This window comes from Podarcis bocagei (assembly GCF_964188305.1).
Source record: "Podarcis bocagei genome assembly, chromosome: 13".
In the NCBI taxonomy this organism is placed as follows: domain Eukaryota; kingdom Metazoa; phylum Chordata; class Lepidosauria; order Squamata; family Lacertidae; genus Podarcis; species Podarcis bocagei.
The window spans coordinates 26,298,799-26,316,030 of record NC_138138.1 but is presented as its reverse complement, the minus strand read 5'-3'; the positions used below and the strand labels follow the sequence as shown (position 1 = coordinate 26,316,030).

Genomic DNA, 17,232 nt, shown 5'->3' with positions numbered 1-17,232 from the left:
AGCTGTGCCCCTATTTGGTCAGGGACAACTTCTGTTGTCTATGCTCTGCTAACCTCTAGGCTAGATTACTGCAGTGTGTTATACATGGGGCTACATTTAAAGATGTTTCAGGAACTTCAGCTAGTGCAAAATTCAGCAGCCAGGTTGCTCACCAGGACAAGATGGTTTGAGCATCTAACACCAATCTTGGCCCAACTGCACTGGCTGCCAATCAGTTTCTGGGCCCAATTCAAATGGCTGGTTTTGACCTATAAAGCCTTAAATGGCTCAGGATCACAATACCTCAAGGACCCACCTCTTCCCATATGAACCAGTCTGGAGCCTGTGATCATAATCTAAGGCACTTTTGGTGTGCCCTGTCAATAGAAGGTCCAGAGGGTGGGAACATGAGAACAGGTCTTTTCTGCAGTGGCTCCCCACTTGTGGCATGCTCTCCCCAGGAAGGCTTGGCTGGCACCTTCATTACTTATCTTTAGGTGCCAGGCAAAAACATGCCTCTTCTTCCAGGGCTTTGGCTAATTAAACAATATATGACCTTTTAAACTGGGGGAGGTTATTGTTTTGTTTGTTATTGTGTGTTTTTTATTATTTTTCTATAGTAAACTACCTTGTGATTCTCAAGTGAAAGGCAATATAGAAGATAAATAAGTAAAGGCGCTTCCACCAACCTTGCTCAGGCCAAAACCTTAAAATGTCTTGCTTTACCATTAAGGATTGGAAAGTACATTAATTTCAGTTTCTCATTTTCCCGATCTCAAGTTCACTTCTCCGCATTTCCATGCCAATTTGTAACACAATTATTTATGCCCTCGTGAAAATTCATCAGCATTTTAGTGCAAATTTCTCCCAATGAGCATGTTTTTACAAAGTAGTTTTTGCCTAATACAAGGCACCTTTGCATATTATTGTCACTGATACAGTGGTACCTCGGGTTACATACGCTTCAGGTTACATACGCTTCAGGTTACAGACTCTGCTAACCCAGAAATAGTGCTTCAGGTTAAGAACTTTGCTTCAGGATGAGAACAGAAATCGTGCTCTGGCGGCACGGCAGCAGCAGGAGGCCCCATTAGCTAAAGCGGTGCTTCAGGTTAAGAACAGTTTCAGGTTAAGTACGGACCTCCGGAATGAATTAAGTACTTAACCCACTGTATATGCATTTTGCCACAGTGTGTCCATTTTCATACACATCACTCAGCTGAGGGATTCGGTGCGAAATTCAGAGAAGCGTGAATTTCAAAGGATGACTATGTTTCAGTTTGTGTATTGTTTCAGAAAGTGTGGAACTGGTGAGTTGGTCTTCAGATGCAAACTGAATTACATTTCTCCCACACCCCTATGCACCCTGGGGAATGCACCCTGATTATGTGATGAGACGGACAAAAGGGGAAGCAGCAATGTTCTCCAACGGGATTGTGGGTGGGGAGGGAGAGACAGTTCTGGGAACAGACTCAACTCTGTGGGAGGGGGAATGTTGCACTGCTCAAGGCCACACACCGGTTCTTCAGTTCTCCTTGCAATTCTTGTTCCTTATTTCATGCTATCTTGAAATACAAACGAGAGAGCCCAGTTCTTCCCCCATCTCCTTGCCTTGCCCTACTAAACAACTCAACTTCCCCAACGGGAAAACAGCATCCCAGCTTCTCCCTAAATGCAAGTCAGCAAAGACTCAAAGACCCGGTTCAAAAGCCCCTCTGGGCAAGGAGGCAGACCTATTACTTTAATTGCAGCTTATGCGGAATGCTTGTTTTCTTTAAAAAAATAAGATAATATTATTCATCATGGGATTTTACTCACACTGTTCCTTCAGGACACTTGTACAACTTTTATTTCAAGGTAGGGATGGGGGGGAGTTCACTTTTAAAGGCAAACCTGACGACTCCACGCTTTCCGAAGCATTATGTGAACCAAAACACAACCATCCTTTGAAATTCCCACTTCTCTGAATTTTGCAACGCAGTTCTCCAGCGAAGTAGCACAAATATGCAAATACTAGGGTAAAGAGGGTATAAAAGTGCATATATATTTGTGAAAATATTGTTTAAAAATTGTTACATTAGGGCAGGCATGGCCAAACTTGGCCCTCCAGATGTTTTAGGACTACATCTCCCATCATCCCTGACCACTGGTCCTGTTAGCTAGGCCATGTCTGCATTAGGGGAAATTGCTTTGCAAAAATGTGTACCTTGGGCTAAATTGCACAGGAAAAAATGTGTTCATTCGGAGAAATTTGCACTAAAATACTGGTGAATGTTCATGGGGATTTTGTTTTAGAAAAATCATAAATGGTTGCAGAAATGTGGAGGATTGAATTTAAGACCAGAAAAATGAGAAACCAAGAGAACTGAAATTGACAGATCCCTCCCTCCCTACTGAAGGAGGCCTGTGACTTCCAGAAACATCCCGTTGGCCACTGTGGCACACAAGACCACAAGCTCTGATGGGCTTTGAGACCAGCCTTTCCCACATTGTGGCAAACACATCTCCATCTTGAGATCATATGCTGCAGAATATAGAAAGAGCAGGCGCAGGGAAATCTTCCAACAAATAAGATGGCTTTGTTTGCTGATCACATCGTCTTCACTGGCTTCACTGCCTCAGGAACCACGAGTCACTTTCCTTATCCTTGTCACAAAAGTCTGATCTTTGGGGGAAGTGTGTTTGCGGCACAATACCACCCAATCCACTGTAGTTGGACAACCTGAACCGACCAATATGTGACTGAATCACACCTGAAAACACTGACCATCTGGCACTGTCCTTCGTCTCTCTCCCACCCACCCCTTTTTACATTCACATATTCACACTTTTTTCCTGTTCATTCACACATTCTTCTGAAGTGCTTAAGAATTCAAAATTGCATGAATCACTTGGATGTCACAATTGGAGTATGTTACACAAATTGTGTGGTTTGCATCCTTGATTCTGGGCACAAGGTTTTGACAGTCCCTGGTGCAGAAGTTGGACAGGGAAGCACATTCTCCTGCATCACCTTCAATGGAGCTATGCTGTTTCCATATGTGGGGCCACCTCAACTAATGGCTAGAAGAAGAAGAAGAAGAGTTTGGATTTGATATCCCGCCTTTCAATCCCTTTAAAGAGTCTCAAAGCGGCTAACATTCTCCTTTCCCTTCCTCCCCCACAACAAACACTCTGTGAGGTGAGTGGGGCTGAGAGACTTCAGCAAAGTGTGACCAGCCCAAGGTCACCCAGCAGCTGCATGTGGAGGAGCGGAGACGCGAGCCCGGTTCACCAGATTATGAGACTACCACTCTTAACCACTACACCACACTGGCTAGATGATACATTTGTACTGGAGAGGACAACCAGCTATCCAATGCCCTTGCTTTGGGGCAGAGAGAGAGAGAGAGAGAGAGAGAGAGAGAGAAGAAAAAGCAGCCCAGTCATAAGATATGGACCTCATCTCAGGTGCTCTGAAGCCCAAGAATTGCACTCTCTGCTGAGATCTCCCCCACCTTTCTTTGCCAAGCTGAGGTGGCAGTCATGGTAGGGAGGTAAATAAGGTTTAGCTATTCTTCCGTGTGTGTGTGTGTGTGTGTGTGTGTGTGTGTGTGTGTGTGTATCAGCCAAGCCCAGCAAAATATCCCAGTTGCAAGTATGAACATCTCCACGTTGTATGTTTGTGAGCATTGCTTTTGACCAAGATGCTAATGAGAACGTCTCATAGCTAATTCTGCACTTATTGGCAACCAAGCTGATTCCTCCAGGAAGCACACAATAAGAGTGATGGTTATCTGATGTAAGAGAACTTGTGGTAACCCCGGGAGTGCATCAAACAGCGCTGGATTGTAATCCTTTAAGAGTATCAGACATTCTTAGTACAAATACCTGCACCCTCCAACTGGCATTCCTCCAACCCAAGCAGTCACGGCAGACTCGCCCTACTGTTATATAATCTCCATGACAGAATAGAAAAGTCTCGTGCTAGTAGAGGGGTGGTAAAGTGGAGGTTCTTTAGAGGAATGCAGGTCTGAGATATGAGAAGATTCCACAGTTTACAAATGTCTGTTTATAGCAAGGGTGGGTAACTTCAGACCAGAGGGTCAAATGTGGCCTTTTAGGCCTGATCCCAGGCTGCACACCCTTCTCCAGCCCTGCTTCACCATACCCTGCTTTAGATCTTTCCCCTGCCTGGGCTATGTCCTTCAGCTGTCCTAAGGCCTCTTGCTCGCCTGCATGGAGAGATTCAAGTGTAGAAACCTCTGGCTTCCATGTGGTGGCTGGCCCACGGCCCACTGTACAGAGATAAGGGCTGTGTACACATTATACCTTCAAAGCGCATTTCTCCCCTTAAAGAATTCTGGCCACTGTCATATGTTTTTGGTTCCTGGGAACTATAACTCTGTGAGCGGTAAACTACAATGCCTAGAATTACTGAGGGAGGAATGTGCCTTGAATGTGCTTTAAAGATATGGTGCTTATCCCGCATCTGTCCCGGTAAAACCTGGACATCCTGGGGGGTTTTTCCCCTCACAAGAGCATGGTGGCCATTTTGGGCACCATGATCTCACACGATTTTGTGCCCCTGAAATAAGGCTGCTATCTTGCATGGTACTCCCAAAATGCCCATTTTTGGGCACCATGCACAAAAATGCTTTTTCCAGGGATGTGGTGTCGTGCAGGTCACGCGACTTGCATGGGAGCAGGGTCCTGGAAGATAGCATCCATGTTTTTCATCACAGCGTGTTGGAGGGTATGGTAGTGTGTAAGCAGCCAATAATTAAATGAGTTGCTCTGCCCACTGCTTGCCTCTGGCCAATGTCATCCCTGGGCAGACAGCCCCTTGAAGGCTATCTGTGACACAGTGTGGACCCTGGAGAAGGTTCTCTGTTCTTGGTGTATAAGTATCATAAGTGGATAGGATGGAGATATAGCAACAACAAAAATGGGCATATGTTGACTTCAGAAGCAAAACAAGAAATCTGGTTACCTGGCATTTCAAGAGATCACTTTTGATGAGCTCTTGCTTAAACGTAACTTGGAAGCTAGCAAGATACTTCTTTTAGGGATATTGAGAGTTGGTTCACAAGACAGTATTTATCACATGGTAGGGTGAGGGCTCTTCCAGACTATTCATAAACTAGCCATTGCTCAGTTATTGTGGAGGAACTTTCATCTGAGTAGCACAGTGGACACAACATTTTGCAAAGATATCTGAGAGCTCACATGACTAAGACAGAGCCCGAACTGTCAATCTGGAAACCCTTTCTAATCAAATCATTGTTGTGCACATGCTGGACCAGATATCTGAGACCCAGCCAGGCCTCAGCTGTCAACATTTCCCTTTTTTAAGGGAAATTCCCTTATTCTGAATAGGATTCCTTGCAAGAAAAGGGGAAAGTTGACAGCTATGAGCCAGGCTCTTCTGAAGAATAAATTGAAGGATTTCCTTGGAAGAAAAGGAAAATGTCAGTCTGAGTGCCTGATACTTGCATGAGAAAAAGCACTCATGGGAGCTTGGAAAATTCATAAGCTTCTCAGTGAGGAATGAGACAATTAGTCACTATCTCTTAGAAATTCTGAAGTCTGCCTGATCTGTTTTGGGAGGTCTATCTTGCTTCCAGCTGGAAGCTGAACCAGCTAATGTAGGGGTAGTGTGTTGTTGTAGCACACCTACACTCAGGGACAGACATACACATGCCTGTCCAGTCATACACATATGCTTCCATTAACACACAAACATGCTTATTTATACACATTCAAAAACACACACTTGACTTTGTACCCTTTGAGACAGCTATAACTTTAGTCCAAGTGAATATGGTGACTTAATGTGACTGCTGTCTGCATATGTTGTCTAAGAATGTAAGACCATAAGCAGAGCCTTGCTGGATCAGACCAAAGACCTATCTCAGGTGTAGAGAACCTTTCCCCCTGATGTTGCTGAGCTACAAATCCCATAAGCCCCAGCCAACAAGGCCAATGGGTAGGGATGATGGGAGTTGTAGTTCAGCAATATATGGATAACCACAAGTTCACCACACCTAACCTATCTAGTTCAGCATTCTGTTCTTGCAGTGACCAACCAGATGACTCTGGGAAGCCCAGAAGGAGGACATGAGCACAGTAGCCTCTCCCCACTCTGTTCCCCAACACTGTATTCAGCAGCATCCTGCCTCCCATAGTGGAAATAACATATACCCATCATGACTAATAGCTAGGGATGGTCTTATCTTCCACAAATTTGTCTAATCCCCTTATAAATTCATCCAAGCTGGAGGCCATCAGTACATCCTGTGGTGGCAAATTCTGAAGCTTTTATGAACTGTGTGAAGAACATGCTTTTGTGTCTCCCGCATCTCCCACCAGACAGCAATCTCCACATTAGCTGTGTTAGTCTCTTGCCGTAATGATTTCGTTAGTCTCTAAGGTGTTGTTTACCCTACCATTCAGCTCGACCTTTCACTGTCATGAGGAAGAGAGAAAACCTCCCCATCCACTTTCTCCACACCACAGATAATTTAATGTATTGGCAGGGAGGGCTCAGAATTCTCCATATGATTTTTAAAAACGTTTGGATAAGAAAAACAACAACAATTTTGTACGCAGAGGCCTTGGGTGGCATCAAGAGAAAAGCAAGGGGTTTATTTATTTTTTTGGACTTCTTTTGTTTTCGGTGGTCAGCAGGTTGCCAACCACGGCACTGATGCATGATGGGTGAGAAACAAGAGTCTGGGCAAATGGCATGCTGCAAAATAATGGGGAAGTAGATTGGAGACAGTGAAGTAGGGCATCTGATCAACTTTGAAGGATACCGCTGGGCAGATGGACCAACAACAGCTTGGATGAACTACTTCTTGCAGGTAGCATGCTCTCTGCCCATTCTCTGGCAGTTTTCTAGAAAAGATAAGGAAAAACAAGATTGAATTACTATGTCAAAAAAAAGCTTCAATGGTGCTGTCCATTACCATTCCATTCAACAGAAAACATTTTAAGTTCATGTACACACAATACATTTTAGATGATTGCATCATTCAGCAAATCAGAGATCCATTACTATCCAGTTGTAGGAATTGTAAAATAATTCATAGCATGCCGATCTGTGACCAGGCAGTTCACCCATGTGGTTCTTGCTATGCCCCCATCACCACTATCTCTAAGACACACATAACTATTTCGAAAAATAAAATAAATGCACAAATTTGCAGTAAGCTCAAGGTGTAGTTGTGTTAGTTCGAATAATTTTCTTCTCCTACTCCCTTATTCTCAAAGACGGCTCTGCTCCATAAAGCCCAGAAACTCAAAAACTCTCGAAACAATGATTGGCCCATTTAGAGATAGCATCTTTTTATAGCTCTGAAAGCAAATGGAAACTAGGCTTTAGAGCAGCAGATCCTAGACATTATCCAGTGGACCAGGAATTGTTACTCTAAGGAAACCACGTGACTCAGTTGAGAAACTATCACTCAGTAGTTCAAGTATGTCAGCTCCTAGGTTTCTATAACTGCATATGTGAGATTGGGACTCCAGGGCCCCCTTCACCAGCTTTGTGCCTGAATTTGCTTATCTTCCTCTTTCCTTCCCATCCATTTTTCCTTCCTTGACATACTTTTTTAATTGCAAGCCCATAGGCAGGGCTTAAGACATTTACTTGCCGTAAATAGTAATACATACACAAAACATCATAGCTCTGATCTTTGGCCTGTTCTTATACCACCATCTGCTTGAGCCTCAGTCAGAATTTCAACTCAATCCAGAATCAATGGCCTTCCAGATGTTGTTGGACTCCAACTCCCATTGGCCCCCAGCATGGCCAATAATCAACATCTGGAGGGCCGTAGGTTCCCCACTCCTGATTTAAGTGCTTGATCCAAGGACCAAATGCTGCAGAGTTCCCCCACCCCCATTTCCTTATAGGTGTTGGGGTTGCAAAGGCTAGAACAGAGTGGGGAACATCTCTTACCTTATGCGTTCCATTCCTACGATCTAGTGGTGTAAATGGCCCCCGTGGTGGGCATGACCTGCAGAATGGGTCACGTAAGTGTGGGATGTCCGGACTTCACCAGATCTTCCACCTGATGTGCTGCTGGTTCTAGCTGCTCCTCCCCCTCCACCACTGCAGAGAAAGAAGAAGAGTCTTGATCAGCGAAGCTACAAATCAATCCTGACAAAATATAGAAGCAGGGAGGCCCCAGCCCTGTGCATTGGCCATCAGCTGCTGTTCTATCTAAGCTGAATATTTCCTTATAAGCTGGAGAAGATTGTGTGGATGCAAGAATCACTTGCACCTCCACTTAGTCACAGAATCGTAGAATTGGAAGGGACCCTGAGAGTCATCTAGTCCAACCTCCTACAATGCCAGAATCATCACTAAAGCATCCATGACAGTTCTCAACATCCACTTCTCAACATCTGATGGGAGATCTGATGCTTAGGGCACAGCTTATTTGTCTTTTTTTTATTAACTTGTTTACATGTATTTTCCACCTTTTCCCCCATTGTGGAATCCAAGGCAGTATGCGTGTATCTCCTCAAGGGTCCCCCATCCAAGCACTGACCGGACTCAGACCTGCTTAGCTTTAGCAAGGAGGTGGCAAAGTGTGCCTTAAGACCACAGGCGACACAGTCCTGAAACTATTATGTAAGTATCCCGGATGAAAGACTTCCTAGAAACCTGATGCAAAGCACTCTGAGTTTGTCAAGGGGACAGCAGGCTATTTATGAAACAAATAAAATATTTAATCTAGCATCTGAAGAGTATCCTGGAGAAGGGGCACATTCGTGTCCTAAAATGAACAGTGCAGCATATGGACTTGATTGCACCTTATTATCTCCTATGACTTGGATACCTGATGCTAAATCCTATATTCAATAATAAGGCAGCAACCCTAATCGATACCACGCTGTGCAGTGAAAAACGAGTTCCCTTTTTCACTGTGCGGCATGAAAGCATAGCAAACTGTCCATTGAAAAAGAGTGTGATCCTTTAATCCCTTCCTCCAAAGGCAGCATGGCAGCTGGACTTAGTCATGTTCCCTCTTCCTCACAGCTGAGCTGTAATCTGAAAATAATTGGGCAGTGCAGGGGGAAGATTTTCCCCCATGCTATTCATCTTATTATAGATTAAGCTCAGCAGTGGGAGAAAGGAAGCCAAGGAAAGTGGGAAAGGCCTGGGGAGAGATTGATGGGCCGAAAGAGGAGGACCTGTGAACTGTTCCACACCCTAATATGATCCTTCTCATAGAGGTGACATAGATGCCCTGAAACTAATCAGGTTATAAGTGGTGAGGATTAACCCTTAACTCTTTGTTAAGTGCTTGCTGTTCCTTCAAGGAGTTTAGGGCAGTGCTTTTGCCTTCACACACACAAAAAAACAGTGAGTTGGGTTTGCCTTAAGAAGGAACGGCTCACCCAAGATTACCCAAGCTGCTTCAGAGCAGAGCAAGGATTTGACTCTTGAGTTCCCACATCCAAAAGAACTAGTTGCTTTAATAAAAATAGCACTTAGCATTTTGTGTGTGTGAGAGAGAGAACATATTTCTATACAAATTATTCAGTATAGCTGAAGGAGCATCTCCACCCGCATCATTCAGCCCAGACATGGAGGTCCAGCTCCGAGGGCCTTCTGGCAGTTCCCTCACTGCAAGAAGTGAAGTTACAGGGAACCAGGCAGAGGGCCTTCTCAGTAGTGGCGCCCGCCCTGTGGAACACCCTCCCATCAGATGTCAAGGAAATAAACAACTATCTGACTTTTAGAAGACATCTGAAAGCTGTCCTGTTTAGAGACGTTTTTAATGTTTGATGTTTTGTCGTGTTTTTAGTATTCTGTTGGGAGCTGCCCAAAGTGGCTGGGTATAAATAATAAATTTTTGCTGTTGTTGTTGTTACTTGACTGAAGAATTGCACTGCAGAATCAGCAAAGTGCAAATTTCGAAAAATGCCTGTGTTTCAGTTTTGAGAAGTGTGAATTGGGTAGGTTTGCCTGTAAGCGCACGCTGGCCTGAATTACTCCCCCATCCTTTAAAAAGTCCCTTTTGGAAAAGTGCATCTGTTAAGCTGCGTTAATCAGCTTCAACTGCACGAAACCACATTTCCAGTAGGCGCTTGAATCCCACCAGCAAAACATTGACAGTCTGGAGATGACTGACATCTCTGCATGCTACTTACACTATATCATGCTGCCCGCCCTCCAGCAAGCAGCGGTACGTGGAAATCTCCTGCTCCAGCCGGCTTTTGACATCGAGGAGCTCCGTGTATTCATGGTTCTGGCACTCCATTTCCGAGCGCAGCTCTGCCAGCTGCTGCTCCAGGCAGGAGATGCGCTCCTGAAGCTCGCCCAAGTGGTTGTTGTAGCGGTGCTCCGTTTCAGCCAGAGAGGCTTCCAGGGTGTCCCTCTGGGAAACAAAACAGAACCCACCATTTCTCTTTTTTAAAAGGAGTACAGTTGTGGAAGATAAGCATAACCATTGTGTTAATTACTACAAAATAAAAAGGGTTTAATTTCACTCAGCAAGGTTGTTGTGGGGATTAAATGAGGGGGTAACTGTGTACACCATTTTCAGCTCATTGGGGCGAAAGATATAAGTGGAATGAATGAATGAATGTTGCTTTTAGGCCCCATCTGCACTATACATTTAAAGCAATATCATACCTAAGAATTATGGGAAGTGTAGTTTGTTGTGGGTGCTGAGAGTTGCTAAGAGACCCCTAGACCCCTCACAGTTGCCACAGTGCTTTAACTATCAACCCCACTTCAGAGGGGAGGGGAACTATGGGGGGGATGGGGAGCGGTGGTCTCCTAACAATTCTCAGAACTTACAACAAACTACAGCTCCCAGAATCCTTTGGGGGAAGCCATGGCTGTTTAAAATGGAATCATAGTGCTTTAAATGTATGGCATGAATGGGGCTATAGTTGGCAAAAGGGAGGCAGGAGGGAGGGACACAGACTAGCATTAGAAATATTTCCTTGTTTGTTTGTTTTTTCATTGGATTTACACTGTAAGAAAAAATCCATAAGTGAGCTGGGGTGTGAACATGGTTTTCCCCAGGCATAGGAAACTGGCTGCCAACCTATCAATCACCTGATGTCACACCTGATCACTGGGGCTTCCAAAGCCACATGCACTGCATGTCCCAATGATTAGCATAGTGTTGGGGCTACGCTTCCTTGCACAGGGTGATGCAAGCTTGCATCGGTTTGCCCTGTTCAATCTCAGCCACTAAAGCACAATGGCAAGGAAAGGGGTGGAGGAAGAGTAGGTGAAGCTGGATTAAAGCCTTCTCCAGGAATTCTGAAACTAGAGTCTAGAGCAGCCTTTCTCAACCTGTGGGTCCCCATCACCCCTAGCTAGCAAGGCTAAGGGATGATGGGAGTTGTAGTCCAACAACATCTGGGGACCCACAGGTTGAGAGCATAGCTGTCAACTTTTCCCTTTTCTTGCAAGGAATCCTATTCGGAATAAGGGAATTTCCCTTTAAAAAAGGGAAACGTTGACAGCTATGGTTGAGAACCACAGGTCTAGAGTAAAACCCAAGAGGGGAGAGCAGGGATGAGCACACCAGCTCCCCATCATCATTGTTCTCATTGCACGTCTCCAGTCGTGGCTTGTGCCAGTTCATTGCATGAAGGCATGTTGCTGCCTGCTGTAGTTTATTGATCTCTGCCACCCCAACAGCATGCAGCTTCAATGATGCCAAGGGAAACTCTTGCTCTCTCTTTTACCAGGCTGCACTGGGCATCATAGTCGATCTCCAGGGCTTGCAGTTGGCGTCTCAGTTCCGTGACCTTGTTGTTGCTTTCTTCGATCTCCTGGCTGCTGGTGCAGACATCACGATTCACCTCCTCAATCTGTAATGTGTGGAATTAGGGAAAGGATGAAGCTCAGCTTTGCACGCAAAAGGTCCCATGTTTGATCCCTGACATGTCAAAGCCTGAAGTCTCAGAAGAGCCATTGTCAGTCAAGCAAGACAGCGCTAAGCTAGACAAGACAGATGGTCTGACTAAGTGTACAGCAGCTTCCTATGTTTCTCCTCACTGAGGGTATTTCTGGGGCTTCCTTCTAAATACTTCTAAAGGGGAAAGTACCCATGAAAGTGTCCCAATGAATGGGATTCTTTTTGGCAGCATCAGTTGCAGATGCAGAGGTCCTGATGCAGGTTGGGCCCAGAGTAAGGAGAGGTTTTACAACACCCTAAGCCCCATCCCTGAATTAGACTCCTGATCTGGACAGAGATTCCCATGCTGGCTATTTGTCCAAAAAGCACCTGCCCTTAAGAGTAGACCTGCTTGGCCAACATGATATGGTGGAGCAGTCTATAGAGAATGCATAATATCTGTAGTAATGTAAGAAATCATGAAAGGAGAGTGCTTCTGAGCATATTCAGAGTAGGTTTCCCCCCAATGCGTAACTAAACAAGCAGCCCACATGCAACTAGAAATAGGGGTAAATAGCTTCTCCATGTCTAGGGGTTGACATCCAAGCAGGCTTGAAATATTTGGAATTAACCACTGACTGTATCCATTGCACTTTTCAATTTTACTTGAATTCTTTACAGTCCCTGTTGCACCTCTGCTTTATGTATTATGGACTTGGAGGTGTACAGCTTACCTTGGATCCATACCATGCTTCAACCTCCTTGCGGTTGCCATCTATCATTGCCTCATACTTGCACCTCATCTCTTCCAGGATCTTCCTCAGATCCGGTCCAGGGCAAGCATTGACTTCCACATTGACATCTCCAGTTGACTGGCTCTTCAGGCAGGTGACTTCCTGCAAAAAAAAGATTGCAAGCCAAATGAAACCTCTGCCCACCCCCATGGCAGATTCTCACCTCCCATTTTCTACTATCCATTCTACCCTCAATGAACTCTCTAATGAGAACTATCATGATAATAGAAGTCAATGAAGGCTCAAAGCAGGAGATCTGTCTCAAGAAGACAAGATGGATCCTCTCTGGACCAACAGTGAATGGCAGTGCCATTCTGGGGCTGTGCTGCTTCAAAATGCATGTGACTGAATACCCCTTAATATAAAGAGGCTCCTGCATTGTAGTGATATGTTAACTATGCAAGTGAAAGGAAGGGTCCCTAGGCCAGAGGTGGTCAGGCTGTGGCCCTCCAGTTTCCATTGGACTCCAACTCCCATCAGCCCCTGTCATCATGTCCTGATAGCTGGGGATGATAGGAGTTGTAGTCTAACAACTGAAGGGTCATAGCTTGCCCAGTCTGGCTCTGGGCAGTTTTGCTAGTGACTGATGCTCTGCCACTTAATAGATCAAAGTTTCTTCAGTGGCTGCAAATGCACTCAGCTGTGATGGCCTGGGAATCCGATTCAGAGGCTGAACCGGAGGAATCCCAGCCTGCACAGGAGTCCCCGCCTCCAGGGCCAGCTGAACTGGGGCAGGGCCTTGATTCTGAAGCGCCTGCACCTGTGCCGGATCCTCAGGAGCAGGCACCAGGTGAATCCACTCTGGCTCCGGAGGTGGTTGAGGATTCAGTGCCTACAGGTGAGTCTCCCCCTGGGTCCAGTAACACTGTTCAGCCTCTCCTGAACGGCAGAGATTCAGGGCAGAGAGGCAGAGGGAACTGGTTTCTCCCAGAAGGAGTGCTCGCCTTAAGGCCAGGAGAGGCGGGTCTCCTGGGGGCTGGGACCGCCCCTGGCCTCAGACAAGATAAAGGCCAGTCAGCCCGGTCCCAGGTTGCGGGAGCAACATCATTGAAGAGATGTTTCGGCCAGCACCCAGTCCAGTTCCCCCAGAGTTCCTGTCCTTGCCCGGCTCCTCGCTGTGGACCCCGCTTCACCCGTGGAGGACTGTCTGCCGACCCTCGACTCAGGTTCTGGATCTCGCCCCACGGTAACCTCCCCCCTGGACCAGCACATCAGCTATCCAAGTCTTAGATACAATCTACTCATTTTATAAAGCTGTGCCATGTTCAAAAATGCCCTTGGGATCAAGAAAGCATCATCCCACATGTTCCATTTTGACTTCATTAAAGGAGAAGACGGTGTCCCTCACCTCCTCATGGTTCTTCTTCAGGCAACACAGCTCATCCTGCAAGTTCTCACACTGCACTTCCAGGTCAGACCTGCAGGCAGTCAGCTGATCCAGGATTTGATGCAGGCCATTGATGTCGGCCTCCACGTTCTGACGGAGGCAGCATTCCGTCTCATACCTAAGCCGCAAGGAGCAGAGCATGAGAATTCCATTATTCGTTGCTGGATTATTATTTTGGTTTCCTCCGCAGGGAAGGCCAATTGTGATCATTGCTCTTACAGCCTAGCTCTTCAGGAGGGCTGCTAGCTCTGATAGGCTTTCCCACATTGTGGGAAACGCATCTCCAACTTGAGATTGTACGCCACGGAGTATAGAAAGAGGAAACACGGGGAAATATCCAACAAACAAGATGATTTTGTTTGCTGATCACATTGTCAAGACTTAGCTTTGCTGCCCCAGGAAACGTGTTACAGTCCCCCTCAAGTGTCTTATAGCTGGAATGGAGAAACTGTGGACTTCCACAAGTTGATGGACTCCAACTCCCATCAATCCTAGCTAGCATAGCTAAGAATGAGAGGTGAGGGGATCTGTAGCCCAGAAACTTCTGAAAGGCCAAAGGCTCCCCACCCTAGAGCAGAAATGGCCTCCAGTTCTGAGGAACACCATGTATTCCCGCAGAATAGACACTTCCAATCCCTGATGGCTGGAAGGACAAACACCCCCATCTTCAGACAGTCCCAGCAGCAGATAACCTGAGCCACCGAGAATATTCCCTCACTCGAACAATGGGACCCCATCTAACGCACACATATTTGTTCCATACGCCCCCTTGTTTACTGAGAAGTACTCACTTGGTTCTGAAGTCATCAGCAGTCAGCTTGCTGTTATCAATGCACAGCAGGAGTTTGTTGTTCTCCACACTTGTACAAATGAGCTGGGTACAGAAAAAGTTAACAAGAGACCAGTTACCACCCCTGCATGTGAAGATCTAGTATTAAGATTCAGAGTGCATCAATCCACGCCAGATGTTTATCAGCCTTACTCTATCTTCATGCCAGTCTTCAGACATTGTGTGCAACTGGTCCATAACAGTTCCATATCTACACACAGGTGAACCACAAGTCAGCAAGCCACCATGATCACAAGTGGGTAGTGAGGCAGCAGTGCTTACTTGACCTCCCAACAGATGAGTTACTGCTGATTGACAGGAAGGGAAGGGAAAGGAGAGACACGGTGGGGAGGTCACTGCAATGGAAGCACATCTACAAAGCCAATCCACACTCCTGACAGTGCATTTGTGTCATCCCAACCTCCCTAGCACATCATCCCACCTCCACTCCTTCCAGGTAAGCAGCAGCGACTCCACTTTCAGGAGGTCAGGTAAGCACTGATGCCCTACCACACAGTTCGCTACTGCACTGTGGGCCTAGCAAAATGCCATCCTTGCAACCACAAACCACCCAAACTATACACAGGCTCCCCCACAGTTGGAATGATAGCAGTAGAAATTGCAGTGGAACATCATAGGCGATACACCAATATGAAATGAAGATAATGATCTTGTAGGATTTTTTTTTTAAGTCTTGCTGATTGCAGTTCTAGTTTCGTACAGTCCACATCACATATCTGAACAAGCCTTTCAACGTTGAAAAATAGCAATACCAAGTTTTAAGGAGACAGAGTATCTACTGAATGAGTTTGGGAATTCCAAGAACAAGCTTAAGAGAATTTCATTCCTTTGTCTTTCATGAACTGACTTCACACCACTGTCATTTCAGTTCTGAGCTTACGCCAAGGCCTGCTGTCTGTAGTCACTTCAAAGGAAAGCATGCAAGAATGACTAAAAGTTGGCTGTCCATTGGCACCCTACCTGGTTCTTATAATCTTCAATTTGCTGGTGGTAATGGCTGTAGTCCTTGGGTTCGCAGAGCGGGCCTTGCTTGGCATAAAATTCCCGGATCCGACACTCGAGCTCAGCATTCTCCTCCTCCAAGCACCGGACTTTGTCCAGGTAACTAGCCAGGCGGTCGTTGAGGTTCTGCATGGTCATTTTCCCATCAAGGTTAGAGAACATGCCTCCGCAGAAAGGTTCGCTGACCATTCCGCCAACTACCGTAGGACCACCCATGCCACCAACCATGCCGGCAGGAACGCCTCCAACCACGCCACCCATGGCACCAACCATACCAGGATGGGGGCCTCCGACCACGCCACCCATGCCACCAACCATGCCAGCAGGAACACCTCCAACCACGCCACCCATGCCACCAACCATGCCAGCATGCCCACCACCAGCGCCACCAACCGCACCGCTCCTAGCCGCAATGCTCCCAGCGTGAGAGCCGGCACTTCCCCCAAGATGTCCGCCACCAACAAAGGCCCCGCTGCAACTTCCGCTTGAGAACTGGCTTCTTCCTGCTCCGTAGGCACAAGTGGAGCCTCCTCCGACATGGCTCCGGCCAGAGAAGTTGGCTCTCCCGTTGCCTAGCCCGCAGGAAGTGTACCGTCCAGAGGAGACCGAGGAGACCCCCACCCTCCCTCCACCAAGGTTGCAGCTGCCGCTGCTGCTTCTTCCAGCTGTTAAGACGGTGTGCCTTGTGCTACAGCTCATTGTGACGGTGATGGAGGATCTCTAGTGCTAAGCAGGAAGCAAGAGGCACTGCTGGGTGTAAAGTAAGACTGCTAGGCTCCGGGCCCCACCAGGTCTCTATTTATACTTTCTGCAGAGGGTGTCGCCAGTACTGGTTGAGCTCCTTTTTTGCTTCGTGTGTGAGGTGGTTCCCCCCCCCTTTCTTCTAAACTCGTAGCATTGAATACTGTAATTATCTGTGCCACAGATCTCCCAAAGGCAAAGATATAATGGGATCTGAAGAAGATGCTGCGCGTGTCAGCAGCTCTCTGGGAGGGGGAAAAACCCAACGAGGAGTAAAATGTTGTGCTGTTTGTGAGACACACTTGGCAAACAGATTGTGGCACAGCAGTACATAATAGCCTCTTTTGCCTACAGGATGAAAAGAGGCTTTCCTGAGCCAGCCTAATTTTGTTCCACAGCTGGAATGCAATCTCGTCAATTTAAGGATGAGACAAAACAACTCAGTTTTCGAACTTTGATTGATTGAGTGTTGAAAAGCGTCTCCTTTTCGCCGACGACGTTGACACCTCTTGAGAAATAGCTGCCTGACTTGATCTTGTTTGAAACGGATTTCGTCTGCTGCCCTCAGTGATGTCATCAAGTTGACAAATTTGATTGACTGTGTGGTATTGGTGGTGTCGC

General features: G+C 46.4%; 1 protein-coding gene across 1 annotated transcript; it reads right to left on the bottom strand.

Moving 5' to 3' along the window:
- Positions 1 to 6,580: 6,580 nt before the first annotated feature.
- LOC308571107 (keratin, type I cytoskeletal 19-like) lies at positions 6,581 to 16,625 on the bottom strand. Its single transcript, XM_081166501.1, has 8 exons — positions 15,829 to 16,625; positions 14,810 to 14,892; positions 13,980 to 14,136; positions 12,572 to 12,733; positions 11,686 to 11,811; positions 10,129 to 10,355; positions 7,925 to 8,077; positions 6,581 to 6,858 (listed from the first exon to the last, which is right to left on the bottom strand). Exons 1-7 carry the CDS (start codon positions 16,567 to 16,569, stop codon positions 7,948 to 7,950), a joined length of 1,626 nt encoding a protein of 541 aa, XP_081022627.1. The 5' UTR covers positions 16,570 to 16,625; the 3' UTR covers positions 6,581 to 6,858; positions 7,925 to 7,947.
- Between the last annotated feature and the right edge of the window lie 607 nt (positions 16,626 to 17,232).

Excerpts from the sequence above, each read along its gene's own strand:
- LOC308571107 (XM_081166501.1), bottom strand. The coding sequence starts at position 16,569 with ATGAGCTGTAGCACAAGGCACACCGTCTTAACAGCTGGAAGAAGCAGC. Across the intron at positions 14,137-14,809 it reads GCTGATGACTTCAGAACCAA|GTATGAGACGGAATGCTGCC; the intron begins GTGAGTACTTCT and ends CTTGCGGCTTAG. Across the intron at positions 8,078-10,128 it reads GGCGGGCAGCATGATATAGT|TGGTGGAGGGGGAGGAGCAG; the intron begins GTAAGTAGCATG and ends CTTTCTCTGCAG.